This window comes from Lottia gigantea (assembly GCF_000327385.1).
Source record: "Lottia gigantea unplaced genomic scaffold LOTGIsca_265, whole genome shotgun sequence".
Classification (NCBI taxonomy): domain Eukaryota; kingdom Metazoa; phylum Mollusca; class Gastropoda; family Lottiidae; genus Lottia; species Lottia gigantea.
The window spans coordinates 34,696-50,173 of NW_008708823.1; the positions used below are offsets into that span (position 1 = coordinate 34,696).

At 31.9% G+C, this 15,478-nt stretch overlaps 2 protein-coding genes across 2 annotated transcripts in view; both read left to right on the forward strand.

The window, feature by feature from the left end:
• Positions 1 to 395: 395 nt before the first annotated feature.
• LOTGIDRAFT_175294 (hypothetical protein) lies at positions 396 to 6,089 on the forward strand (the record flags this gene model as incomplete). The annotated part of the gene is made up of 9 exons (XM_009056158.1): positions 396 to 531; positions 1,130 to 1,206; positions 2,226 to 2,414; positions 2,605 to 2,723; positions 3,208 to 3,313; positions 4,186 to 4,311; positions 4,873 to 4,976; positions 5,319 to 5,442; positions 5,781 to 6,089. The coding sequence occupies 9 exons, from the start codon at positions 396 to 398 to the stop codon at positions 6,087 to 6,089; spliced, it is 1,290 nt and encodes a 429-aa protein (XP_009054406.1).
• A 3,725-nt stretch (positions 6,090 to 9,814) lies between these two features.
• Positions 9,815 to 15,478, forward strand: part of LOTGIDRAFT_144813 (hypothetical protein) — a gene marked incomplete at both ends in the record, with an annotated part of 39,952 nt that continues 34,288 nt past the window's right edge. The window contains 2 exons of the mRNA XM_009056159.1: positions 9,815 to 10,078; positions 12,192 to 12,317. Of these exons, the coding sequence (XP_009054407.1) occupies positions 9,815 to 10,078; positions 12,192 to 12,317 (390 nt within the window). The remainder of the gene's footprint in view (positions 10,079 to 12,191; positions 12,318 to 15,478) is intronic.

The following is a 15,478-nucleotide window of genomic DNA, read 5'->3' on the forward strand; positions in this document are numbered from 1 at the left end:
ATCAATTTATTAAGGATTTACTTAGATTTTTCATAAAATAACTTTTTGTAAAGAGCAAATCAAAATGATATTCCTTTCTATCAATTAATTAAAGGTGATGTGCAACATTAGAAAAATTCAATGACCTTAAAGTTAAAAGAATTCCAAACTTTATTACATTCATTCCGTATTTCTCAGCAAAGATACAGTGGTTTAGTGTTTGATTTGAGATTGGGGAATTTTTGAACATCTTAAATATTTTTTCTTGCCTCATCATTTTGGAATTTTACCGGACATCAATTGAAATCATCTCTGCAGAAAAAATTCTATTTTTAGAATTGTTAGCTTAAACTCGGAAATTTCGATATTTTCGTTTGTTAAACCTTTATAATTCCCATTTAAAGGGTCGGAAACAGATGAATCACACCGGCGTAGTTGGGGGAGGTGGAAAGGGAGACGGTCCAGATATTGTCGCCTCTAAACCTCCTTTGAGAGAACCAAAAGATGCCACTCTTTTTCGCTTGGTAAATGTCAATGGTGTTCCCAACGCAGGTGCGTGTCCATAATGTTACATATCAATCATAACATACTATGCTATAGCTCAAGAAGCTTTTGCTAAGTAAACACCACTTCCAAGGCAAATCAGAGCAATTTCCATTTTACTGCCATTTCACTCGTCTTGTAATTACTAATAAACTCTGGCCACAATAGTGACTATTTGAGTCCCAGATCTGTCCACAAATGTACATTTTTACAATTACAGAATGGCATTTCTCCAAATATTTCTGTATGAATTTAACTAAAAGCTTCAAAATAGTACTTGGCTGTCTAAGATTATATGTTTTGGTTGATGAAAATCCTATGAATAATTTCTAATTCGAAATATAATTTCAGAGGGGAATTTTCAATTTGAAATGTGGGTTAATTTGACAGTTAAATTTGCAGTGGTAAAATTTCTAGTTCTAAACCTTATACTCCTATGGAACCAAAGACATTCTATAGCATGCTATTCAAAATTTGTGAAATGAGAATTAAGAAAAATCTAGGCAGTCAGTGAGTAATGCACAACAGTTCAATGTATTTATCGAAGCACATTATCTGCTGGCTGACTGTGACAGTTTGCTAGATACTTATTACAATGTTATTGCAGGAAGTGGTGATTCTCTGACTTCTAATCTCTCAGCTGCAGCAACTTCATTCGTTCCATCATCATTTTCAAGACCAAATGTAAGTTATTAACATTAACTCATTAGTATTTGGTTTTGCTTTTACATAATCATTTTGTTGGTAGTTTAATGACATCTGACATATCACATTTTGATGTATACGCTCATAAGCTTTTTTTTTTTAAAGATTCTACTCTGAGATCTGACATTTTTCAACATAAGCAGTTTTTTCCAATTTGATATAACTGTAATGAAAATAGAAAGTTTGGACCATACATCTTCCTCTTTCAACACTAGCTTTATTTAGCAAAGATAGACTACCGTAAGAAACTTATTCTGGCCCATTTGATGATACCATGAATAAATGGTTTTAAGGGATTTTTAGTTCTGTTTAGTAGCATTTTAGAACCTTTTCTTTCTTTCTTAGAATACATTAAATGCAAGTGCCCCTGCTTTTGTTCCAAGGTCAGTGCAAAATCCAGGTTACCAGGTATGATATTTATTTTCAATCCTATAAATCTTACAAGGTTTTTTTCATTTGAATTTAGTTTTTAAAGATTTTATTTTGCTTGGGATATTAATCTTTGAAACCATCTTTCTCATTGATTGACAAGAAAAACTCTTCAAATTCCTTTGTGAGTGAAGGATTTTTTGGGTTATTTTTTATTGGGGGGGGGGGGGGGGGAATGAAAGTGTTACAATTCATAGAGCTGTCACTATTTAATATTTAATCATAAGCTAGACTTGAAGAATATTATATGAGTATTTCTTTGAACAGCGTATCAAAATTGTGAAAACAAGCTTTAGCTGAATGCCAAGGAGCATAAAAAATCCAACCGATTTACTCAAAGAAAGATATCAATTATATTTACAATAATCATTAATCAATTGATGCAAGAAGATTTGAAAGGGGTGCAGTCATACTCATTCAATGACTAATTATTTCTTTGTAGATTTTAAGTACTACAGTTGCGCATGGTACATACAAAAGGAGTCTGAGCTTAAAGAGTTCTATTACAGATCTCTATATTGAAATAATCTGTATGTTATATTGAATAATACCATTGAACTATATTTCAGACTGAGCCTACACTTTTACCTGAGTTGACTTCATATAATTATGTAATGTTAGAGTTTGATCAAATGATAGAAATATTGATATCACAACCTGGTAATATGGAAGAGTATATGAAGAGAAGTTTATCACATTTACTTCCTGTTGAATCTACTGATATATTAGATAGTATGGTACATAAACTCTATTTTACGGTATGTATAGAGACATTCTAGTTAAAAAAAAATTACAATTTAGTTTCCTTTTTTTTCTAATATTTTTCGTTTCCTGTGTAATCCAACAAATTTTATATAGCAGTCGCATTCTTGGTTATTTATGGCTGATCAAGTGTATCATGTACTACCCATTTCCTGATAACAATGACAAAATTCTCCCTTTTTCTAGTGTATAAATGAACCCAACTTTCGCTATACAGGAGCTCGAATATGTCAGTATTTTAACTCAAATGAAAGTTTGAAATCTCATCCAGTTTTTAAGAATTTTAGAACTACTCTGTTAACCAGGTTTGTATTTATGTGTATTTTGTTAGCATTTGCTTTGTATTTGTCAGTTGAAGACATGAAACATAAGCCTGATAAATTTGAATTGTTTCAAAATGCAGTCAATAGAAAATGCCATTTAAATGGGTTTTTTTGCAAGAAACCTTGCTATGGCAATAAATAGAGAAAACCTATGAAAAAGAAAAACAAAAGCATCCATATTTTAAAGAAGAAAAGAGCTAAGGATTTCAGGGAAAGTTTAGATAGACAGCTTGTCTTCACAATTAAAATATTTTTCTTGATGAATTTGAATACTGGTTGGCAGCATTTGAAATGATCAGTTACTCAAATTTAGAATTGAAATATTTCTAAACACATAAATCATTTAGGTTTTCCAGATATTTGCTTTTAGATAAAATGGTAATCAGCCCTCCAAATGTTAAATTTATAAAAATAAGAAAAAAGAATCAGTATCTCGTTTTTTTTCGAATTTTTTTGCTTAATATAGATGTAAAAAAGATTATGATGCAAGGGAGAGCCACCTACAATCCAACAATGAACAACTAATACAAGGTTTAGCAATGTTTATGTCAGAATTATTTCTTAATTTAGAGGTGAGTTATTTAGTCTTATTAACACTCATAAATGGCTGATATTGATAGCAGAATATTTCTCCATGTTTTTGACGTAAAATGTTTAAGTGGTAATGTGCATGAGAAGCGGACAGCAGAAAAAGTCCTAGCTAACCGAGAATGAGAGTGAACTGATGATACTTGGTAGCATGGCTGCTGCAGTGTTAAAGGGACAGATTTGCTATTTTCTGAGATTGATTTGAGTCTTGAATATAAATAGTTTTCACTAGTATAAGAACTGCACGATCACGTAATCCCTTCAAAAATTCCTCAGAGCCGCGGTGGCTCAGTGAGTTAGACACTTTCTTGCTAACCTGAAGGTCCAGGGTTCAATCCCGGCATAGGTTGAGATCATACCTTCGAAATTTTCAACCTGGTTTCCCCCTGTCATTGATGCAGGCAAGAGGGGCTGACATGGAAAGAGCAGTAGTTGTTCAGATGGAACAATAAACCGAGGCCCCGTGTGCTACAGGCTGTGCACGTTAAAGATCCCTCGACAGTTAGAAATTGAAAAAGAGCTGGCTAATGCCGCTGTCCTGGCAAAATTTCCCTCATTGCACCCTGCATGGCACTGCCCGTCTTCATTAGCCTACATGGTGCAGAAAAGTAGGACATAAAATTCCATTCATATCTCTTTCTATTTCCATATATGTCTTTGCTATATATGGCATTGTTTCAAAAAAAGACGAGTCATCTTTATAATTTTAAAGATGGTGAAGGCTCAAATTTCTTTGGTGAGCTGTGAACACTATTACTGATTAGCTCAGCTAAAAAAAAAATCCCAGTTCTGAAACTAAGGTCAAACGAATGGCAAACATGTCCCTTTAATTTGATGACTATCATTCATCTTATAGGTGATACAACCTGATGGAAGAATGGCGAAATTTGATATTTTAGCTTCATCATTAAAAGATATTGTATTAAGTTTATTAAATTATCCCACTGATAAAAATATTAAATGTTGTGTACAAATGTTAAAGGTAAGTTTCCCTTTGTAGTGTGATTAACATACCATAGTAGCATTTATCTTCTGCAATCCATCCTTCGACATGTATTTTATTGAGACATTCTTTTAGTTCTTTGACTGGTCATTGCGATATTTTGATAGATTTGAGATTTATTTAAAATCCGTTTATGAAAGGATTGTGCCTTGATTTGCACCATTCCAATTTTCAGTTAGAGCAAGCATCATTTAATGACATCACTCTTTCAGCTCCTGTTCATTATCCATGAGCCTTTTTGATTCTCACTGTATATTTCCTCTGCAATTGGAAAATATAGCCAGACTGAATAAAAACTATAATGGTCCAAAAATTTTATGCAAGGAAACGATGTGCCTTATTAACCTCATTATCTGCCCAAAATTTTAAAATTACCCCCTTGGGAGTGATTACTTCCAGATTTAATGAAATTGCAAGAACCATAATTGTCTGAAAATTGAAATGGTGCAAATGGATGCTATCCACATACAAAATTCAATGAAAGATTAGAAAACATGTTTAAAATCCTTTTAAAAAAGATTCACCTTACATACATTTTAGCTTTCTGGTTCCTCAATAGAAGACTCACTTATAAGAAATGGAAATTCACTTGATGATGTCATTAACTGTCTTGCTTCCCTTCAGAATTCAGCCAATATATCAGAGTAAGTGTTTATTGATATGCCATATGGAGAAAAGTTTTAATAGACTAAAATACCAAGAAAATCTATGGGGTTCAGTAGGACATTCGGTTAATGCGTTCGCTACGTGATATCATTTGCTTAGTTACAAATGGTGATCACAGGTTCTTATCTTGGTCAACTTGTTGCCAAGAAAGGATCTTAAGTTGTGAACCTTAGTTGTTATCTTTGTAAAATATGGTTTTTCCCTTTTTCTTTTCAAGTATGCTAGAGAAGAAACATAGCTAGAGGATACTAATACAGTGACTGGAACATTGAAGAATTTTAATCTTACTTTATAATTTTGAATATCTTTTCTAATTTCAGAAATTCTAAGTTTATGATAAAATCGGTTTTAGATTTACGTTGTAATAATTGGGGTCGCAGTGATTCTGTATCATCTGCAGAGAGTTTATCAACAGATTTCAATAATCTTAGTGTAACATATGAGGTTAGTACATTACTAGTTTGTCTGATATTGATTCAGGTGATTTGTTGAAATATAGTCCATCATAAAAACACATGGTGAAACAATTAAAAATGAAAATATGAATTTTTTGATGTTTTTTTCATATTTTCTCCATTTTCTGTATAACTGTCGATGATTCTACTTTAATAGTTTATCAAGAGTGAAGGCATTTTTCAAACTGGACATAACTATGCAATTTGATTGTTATCTATCAAAAAAGCTATTATATGAAAAATATATCTATATAAAAATATTAAAACAGAACCTGAAACATGATACTCAAATAATTAAATGTTAAATGATTGATATTGTTATTCCAGAACGAGCCAATATATTATGATGTAAAAGGTCAAGAAATAAGCCGCAGTGAAGCTGGTTGTCCAGATGATAGTTTAGGTTCAGCTGCTTATCTTTTTAATGAGGAGGAAGATGATTTCCTCAACCAAGCTGAGGCCTATTTTAACCCTGATACCTACGCACCATGGTCTAACGATAACTTCATTGGATCTGAAGATTTGTCAGGTTCAGAAGATTACACTGTTACAGAAATTGTAGATCAGCAGCTTACAAATGAGGTTATTGATGCTTATGAAGCGTTTCTTCAAGAATGCCAGGATAAAAAATCATGATTATAAAACATTTAAAAATTTCCTAAAGGCTGTGAATTAAAAAAAATAAAATGTGTAAAATATGAGGTGAAAGCATTGACAGTGCTGTATAATGGCTGGGATGAATGAATCAAAGTATTATTAAAATAGAAATTCAGTTTGTATTTTAGCAAATAAATGTAAGAGCCTAAATGAACTATAGTCTCAAACAAGAAAGAGGAAAAAAATGAAGGAAATTGCTTGCATGTTGCATGAATTTATTTTATCTGGTATAGACGATTTTTCGAATTTCAATTTGCCTTATAAGTGAATGCATCTGATGCCATATGTACAATTTGTTTACATTTGTTTACAAATGTACTAGTCAACAATTTTATAGTATCGTAAATTACATTCTAGTCTACCCTATTCCTCAGAGCAGCATACAATTAGTGAAAATAAAGGCTGGTTTAATTATTAACCAACATCCTTGAAGATAATATGCTAACTTTAACTGGCCAGTATTCTAAACCATTTGTTTTATGAGACTATGGCATAAAAACCAAAGTAGACATTTTCACATCTTGACCAAAATAATAAAAATATTTTTATGTCCATATCAATCATTTCCATGTTTTAAAATGAAATAATTCAAAGACTAGTTATTTTGCTCAATTTCAAATGTAATCCATTATGTACACCTTTTCATGATGTATTTTATATTTTCTCAATATTCACTGTTTTAATCATCCCAATTTAAACAATTCTACACAGATTTAGATTGGTATAGGCCAAAACAATAAACATATGTATGTGTATAGTTTATACTAAAGGATCATTTAATCTAAAGCTATAAACAGAATGTCCATAATTTGTTATACATTGGAGCCACGTTCATCCGGTTGCCGATAATCTGGAAACCCTGACATTTGCACGCTTTTTACTGGGAACGGAATATTAACTATGTAAAATGACCTGTTAATCTGTCGATTCTGTTTCTGCACAGCTGTGCTCTGGAAATTTTATCTGTAATTGTATCTACTGTACTGTTAGCTGAGTCTACTCAGCCTTTGTTGGTTAATAGTAATTGTAATATTTTAGGGATATTTTCTTCAGCTAATGCTAATTAATGCAATAATAAGAAAAATTCTGATGCCACTGCTAGTTCTTCTGAAAGTCTGTCTGCTGTCGGCTTCTAACCCCTATCATCTATTAAAGATGACTTACCAAAGTTCATAGAAAATCCTTTATGATGTTTTTAACAATTTACTACGCCTTGGATTAAAAAAAAAATGTTGAATAAAAAATTACATTTATTTTTTATGACATCTTTAAGTGCTCTTGTAAAATGAATTTATTAATAATTATGCTTTGGTAAAGTGCTAATAAATGTTTTTGTAAATTTGATATATTATGGTCTAAGTATATTTACTTTATTTTGTATAGATGTACTGATATCTAGATTTTATGATGTTTAACACACAGCCTTTGATTAAACAAAAAAAAAAGGTGATAGTTTTAGTGAAAAACAGTTTACAGATCACTGAAAAAAATTTCAATGAATTTATGTAAAAAACTGTCCATTAAATTAATGTCATAGGTTTCGGTTCAAATACTGTGAAATGCAGTTAAAATTTCAGTGAAATACAGTTAAATTTCATTACAATTTCAGTGAAATACAGTTAAATTCAGTTACAATTTCAGTGAAATACAATTTCAGTGAAATACAATTTCAGTGAAATACAATTTCAAGAAAACTGACAGTAAATAGTTTTTTTTTTAAATGAGTTTTGGTGAAATACTCCTGACTATCATTGTATGAAAAGTTATTACACAGTTGAATCTCCAACTGGATATTATTACATATATCTACTTTTATAATACATGCCATCTTGTCATGCTTCCATCATCATGATATTTTAATTTTTACATCATTGTGAATGTCATCAAACATTTTTCAATTTTGAATCTTCCATTTCTCTAAAGAAATAAGGGACATAAACAATGATGAATTGTATTGGGATTTGGATTTCATTTAAAAGTAATCCTGCCATTTTCAGACAAACGGACATGTCAGGCAAATATGGCCAAATCAACAGGCCTGATATTTGTTGTGGCATAGAATGCTAAGGGGTTATAATAGTATCTAATGCCTCAGACAGTACTTTTGAGAGTTACTTGATTGATGCTGATATCAATGACTTTTCGTATTATTTTTGTGCAACTGCACTGGGTGACTATAATTGATTGTGATCAATTTGCTTAGTATGTATATGAATAAACCCCTAATTTGTTTACAAGAATATTCATAAAATACTCAGAATCAGATTCAATATCATGGTGTTGGCTTTTTTATAAAGAAATGTGAATTTAAAGGGAAAGTGACGTCTATTTTTTTGCTTTTTCAGCTACTTGTAGCATATTTAGACAGCAATATCCCTTTAGATTAGCAAACTGTCTATTTTGTATATTTCATATATAAGATCACATACTTTTTACTATAACATTTAAATTTAGATTTTCTCCATATTCTTTCATCACAATGTATGAATAAAATAAAATACCAAAAACACGCAAAATTTGCCATTGTTATTTACCAGACTACACACCTAAAAGTTTCTAAACAGGAGTACATAAACAGCCAGATCTGCATCAGCACTTCAACATTTTGCTAGTAATATTTATATTGCTGGTAAATGCCAATGCAGAGGACCAAAGCTACTGAAGATTCACAATTTTTATGCACAAGACAGAAGTTTTGACTGTTAATCATTGAAACTCATAGATACTTTTAGATCCAACAAAGCAGATTTCGATGATCAAAATGGTACATTCCCTGGATCTGTTATGTCTTCGTTCTTATCACAAATTCTTTCACAAGCTTCTTATTACACCTTTTGATTGGTATTTTTTATGGTAATTTGCCCTTTCACTAGGCTACAAATTTGACCTTGAACAAACCAAGTATCTTAATGTCAGTGTTAGGGTGTATTGAGACGAGTCTCAATGAAAGCACTGGCCTTGTCAGTGTAATGATTCATTCTGAAAGAAATGCATCCCCTGATATCTGAATAATTTATAAAAGACTATAAGATCTCATGCCATATACCAGTAAGAGGAAGATCACCTTTTAGTTTGATTATTACAGAGATTAATGACCAATGAAATGAGCAATGGATTGATAAATGAAAATAACTATGAAAGAGATAGATGAAATGAGAAAGTGGTGTATTGCGTCCTTGTAACACGTTCAGGACCATTTATGCCAAAAAGAGGGGATGGAAGAGGGTTCACAAACGTTTAATTTTTTTTTTTAGTTTTTCAAGGACATCATGACCTTGAGAATTATGTCAAATGTATGTAAGAGACTAAAGGGCAAGTTTTTGTCAATGGCACTTCGGATTAAATTTCTTTGTAGAGAGAAGTGTTAACCGTTATATAAGACATTGGACACTGAGCATCTTTAGCCAGTGCGCGTGCTACTGGGTTATTTCAAAAAGTTTTCAAATTGGAGTCAAAGGTCGTCATTTGATGTGGGAAAATTACATTAATCACAAAATAAACCTTTTAACACCTTTTTGAAATGTAAAAATCATTAAGATGATAAATTCTGTAAATACAGCAAAGATGTTTGGTTTGATACTATGTCAAACCTCATTGATTACTCAACACAAACAAAACCTAGACACCCAAACAATAAAATGAGATCGTCCATTTCGCCGGTAAACTTGACTGTATCGTCGAAAGAAGTTAGTTAGGTTTCAATCATGGCGAGACAGGGATATTTTCCCATCTTTGCCTTTTTATGTTATATATCTTTTTATACGAACTTAAATGCTCAAGTTTTAACCCCACCATATTTTAATTTGGCTCAGACGAGGAATATCGAAGCTTCAGCAACTTGTGGAGAAGATGTCGCCGGACCGGAATTGTTTTGCAGACTGACTGGAGCAACAAGTGACCATTTACGAAATGATGAAAAAGATCGGGAATTGATTCGAGGACAGCTCTGTGATCACTGTAATACAGAGGTTTCTGAATTGACACATTCTGACAGGTAAAAATAAACTTTTCTACAACTTCTACTACAAGTACCATAAGCATTTATAGTTCATACAAAGGCCATACTCATTTTTTTCAGATATTATATCATCTTACACTTTCATAGCATTTTTTGGTTTGGTGAAATTACATTTAAACTGCACAACGCTTCTCCTTAGAGCCTCACTAATCGCAAAATATGCTTTTACACATAATGCCCTTTGGGATTAGTGATGCTATCGAACACTTAGTTTGAATGGAATTGCAGAAACCACAGATTGAAGATTGATTGAAAATTGGAATGGCTCAAATTGATGCTATCAGTGTTCCTGATACACTTAAAATTTGTTGAAAACCTCTTTACAATCCCTTTAAAATAAGTGAGCAATCTAATTTTGTTGTAATATTCTAAGCATTAAAGGATTGGTCAATTCCTATACATTTTCATTGTTTGATATTTAAGACTATTTATGTGCTGATATAAGCATTAAATTTGCACCAAGTATTGAACTCTCAGAAGTTTGTCAACTTTTATCAGCCCAAAGATAGATCATGTTACATGGTAACCATAGCGATACAGTAAGAAACCAGAACTTCTAATCAAATGGTTGCTCTAAATTCTTTTAAAATTAGGCCAACATCCTACTTCAAGCTGTGAGAATTTCTCACTGAGAAACTTGTACTAGCATTAACTTCTAGTGGTCAAACTGAGTGCGATCACATGTCTTATTATTAATGAAAATTTATCATAGATCAAGCATATTTCTATTCATTTTGCTTTTGTTATTGAAGTTTTATTAACCTGCTATTTCTACAAATTTATAAAAACATTGTTAGTTAGGTGATGAATAGAATTTCAATTAAAGAATATTTCTTGCAATTTTCTCTCACACCTTGAATCCAAAGGTTATGATTGACTGCCTAATTGATAATACATTGCATAAATATGACTTGAGTTTGTCTAGAGTGTCTCATATGATGTTTAGTTTAGTAAGCATTTAGAGTGTGGATCAAATTTGTTTGATGTGGGAAAAGATTTTGAATGCAGGCCCTGGTGTGAACAATTTTGTTTATTTTAAATGGTACCCATTTGGTCAAGACAGTGGTCAGTTTAATTCATTTCCTTTTGGTCATTTGATCCCATCTCTTCTATAAATTTGATAGAAAACATCTGTGAACTGACGGACTTTGAGTTCTACTCAAAGAACACAGATGTTTTGCTTCTTTGAATCTATGACGGGATGTTATTAGGATCATATAAATCATATTAGAATATCTAAGATATATATTTTCAAGTACTAAACCAAGCATTTTTAGGATTATAGGAGATTTTGGTGGAGGTACTGGCTTTGTAAAAACAGGAATTGTGCGTATTCAGACTGTGATCTGAACCAAATAGATTTTTATTGATAATGAAATGTCGATTTTTCCAAAGAATATCAGAGAGCGAAAGAGTCATCTTTGTTTTAACTGCTCTTTATATGGTATTCAAGAACAATTTTTTTTAAAATTACACAATGATACAATGTAAATTGTTTTATATTGCTTTCGCCTACTAGAAAGGATTAGAATGATAGTACTAAGAAAGTTTTGTGAATGATTTACTGCTTTAAAAGTCATTATTACTTTTTCAGTGGTAATTTAATACTCAAATAATTTATATAATGTAGTCTAAGTAGAAATGATATACCTAGTTATCAAAAGACTTGGACATAAAGAAGTGGACTATTTACTGACTTATCTATGCGACATAACACTTGGCATATAACATTAGGTCATAGGATAATGTAATTTAAGAGTTATCTGGAGCCAAGATAATGGTGTTTATAAAATATTTAGACATCAAGTCTCTATTAGTTAATCTTTAGGAGAGTGTAAAACTTATACAGTCAATTTGGTGTACTTATTTTCACAAATAGAATTTATTTTAAATGAATTAAAATTTATTCTTTCTATTGTTAGTCGTAATCCATTAGCAATGAGAATAACAGCTACCACGGTTTAGAGAGATGATTACTGTTAAAACTGAAATTTTCCAATCTATTTGTACCAACTATCTGAACCTCAAAACATCATCAATACCTATTAGATAGCACAATTCAGATTTTGCAAACAGAAGCGGTAACTAATAAAAATTCATACAAGCAAGACAATTCAGTCAATCAAAAATCTTGTCCAAAGAATGGCAAAATCAGGCATAAAAGTTGCATAGTAGTGGACTTCTTCAAAGTACCATCAGGTATTTTGGAAAGAGTAAGCATGGTCTGCTTTTGAGCAGCACCCCCCACAACCATAATGGTCAAAATGATGTGATACATCCAGATATTCCAGTTACACTTAAATAGGCCGGAAAACATTTTCAAGTCCTGTAATTTCAAAATTGTTTCTTGTCATTTGACAAAGGAATTTTTAGATGACTATATCCCCATCATACAATCTCCACAGTTAAAAATCAGTGAGAAATGGTGTTATCAGTACATCTTGTTGTCAATGTTATATTATTGTAATATTATAATCTGACACTTGAAACTCGATACATCCAAATTTACCTCCTATTTTGAATAACATGCAATTATTTGGGGTGTATGTCTTTCTGAGTTGAAAAGGAAAAGTTAGATTGAGAACAGAATTCACTACTCAAAAAAGTTTAAAATGAACAGAAAGATTTGTTTGTTATAAATTGTAGTCTAGTCATTAAATTTGAAACTTGTAGAATATTTGAATACCACAGCTGATGATTTATCTATTTACTTTGCCAATCTTGTGTGTGGGGGTGAATAAAATAGTATAAGTATTATCAGCGATATGATCTTAAAGGGACTGTGTGTGTTTTTTTTTTAATTCAGAAATTCGTGCTTGATTTGAGAACTATACGGACTAAAAAATAAAAATTTATTCCTCAAATGCCTCAAATCTCAAATAATATAATTGTCTTTTGTTCAATGATTTTCATTTTGGCTAAGTGTGTATTTTAACAAATATAAATTAATGCAGGGTTTTTGCAAATTGTCTTGAAAAGACCTGTTTATGCACTAAACAATCTTTAACAGTTATTATGTACTTTATGTCGTCTATTTATAAAAAGTGTTTCTTAATTTGAACATTAAGTACCCTCAATTTGTTTGTATATTCCCATATGATAAGAATCTAAGAGAGGAAACAGTACAATATTATACAGGGTAGGAGAGGAAAAGGAAATAACTTATTATAGTATAAACCAATTTTCTTATACATATAAAATGTCATAAATATAGCTGAAATATTTTTGTACCTCCAAAATGCTTATTTTGTTTGAAAAAACCCCCACATATTCTGAGTGATTTCAGTGTAAAATATAGAGTGAAGCCTTAATGCAATATAAAATAGTAGACATATCCCCTTATATTATTTGATGTGAAACATCCAGTTATATTTGATTGAAATAGATGATTTGTGAGAAAGTTAATGTGAATGTTTTAATATAATTGACCACTTAGGTGTAAAGTAAAGTAGCACTTGATTGACTGGAATGATATACATGTATATCTGTAATCTTGTCTCACCATTGGGGACATCACTCTCTGAATGTAGTAGGAACATCACACTCTGAATGTAGTGGGAACATCACTCTCTGGATGTAGCGGGAACATCACTCTGTATGTAGTGGGAACACCACTCTCTGGATGTAGCGGGAACATCGCTCTCTGGATGTAGTGGGTACATCACTCTCTGGATGTAGTGGGAACATCACTCTCAGGATGAAGTGGGAACGTCACTCTCTGTATGTAGTGGGAACATCACTCTCTGGATGTAGCGGGAACATCACTCTCTGGATGTAGTGGGAACATCACTCTCTGGATAAAGTGGGAACGTCACTCTCTGTATGTAGTTGGAACATCACTTTATGGATGTAGTGGGAACATCACTCTCTGGATGTAATGAGACAATCACTCTCTGGATGTAGTGTGAACATCACTCTCCGGATGTAATGAGACAATCACTCTCTGGATGTAGTGTGAACATCACTCTCTGGACTTAGTGGGAACATCACTCTGGATGTATTTTGAGCATCACTAACATGTTGTACCGTTATATTTTTACTACAAGTATAGTAATTGACTTGTCAAACAGTTGAAAGTAATATCAGTTAGAAATAAGTCAAGGTGTGATGAGAAGGTAAATACACGATCAATTGACATTAACAATAGACTGTGGAGGGTAGGTGATACTTGAGACAATTAGTATTGACAAATAGCTCTATTGTGTCTGGCTGTTTAGACTACTGGTCACTCTGTTAATAAAGATACGGTTTCTTAAATTACAGGCATATCACAACATATAAAAAGTCACTGAATAGAATTAATGTAAAGCCTAGGAATAAGAAATTAATATGATTTGTTAACAGAAAATGCCCAAATTATTATTATATAGAAGTCACAAAAATTTAAATCTTTCTCACAATAGTTGCATTTTTTGGACAACTCTATTGAACTATTTGACAATGACAGCTACATTTTTGTATGCCTTTCTTGTGTTTGCTACATACATATGCCAATTAAACATGTGAACTCTATGAGAATGCTGAAATGAGTTACATGAGGTGCTCCAGAAAGGTGAGCATTTATTGGTATTTGTAAAGCACCTTCTGAAACATTACATGAGGGACAGTATTGTTTATCACCACCAACAGAATCATTGATTGATATGCCATATCAATGATATGGTGTGATAAACAAATTCTCAGGCTATAAATGATAAAAAAAAAAAAAATTCACAAATTTGGCGTAAGGAAAGATGTCTTCACATTGATGAAATTACAATCCTTCACTGCACCTGCACCTTTAAAGGGATTGTAAAGAGGATATCTTAATTTTTTATGTCTATCGGGGACACTGATAGCATCAATTTTCACCAGTCCAATTTTCAATCAGACGTCTGTGGTTTCTGCAATCCCACTAATACTAAGTTTTTGATGACGTCACCAATTGCAAAATATGCCCTTCGTGATTAGTGAAGTCATCAATAACACTTAGTTTTAGTGGAATTGCAGATGTTGATGAAATTTGTAATGTAATTGGTACTATCATTGTCCCCAATACACATATAGAAAACCTCTTTACAATCCCTTTAAGCTAATTTGACTGTTCACATGGTCAGTTAATTGTGAGATGGTACTCTAAGCTGGTCATACAAATCTTGACCTTTAGTTTGAGTACACTCTATTAGTATAAACATGCTTTACTATTTAGTTTTTACTCCATTAAATATCAACTATTAACCGCAAGTCATACAGGATATTGAGCTCATGTAGATATTTCTATGTCTTTACAATAGGGGGTGTTATGGCTCATTCACTGTACATGCATGCATTGACGCAGGTCAAAGAAGCTTCAAGTAAATTAGAAAATGAA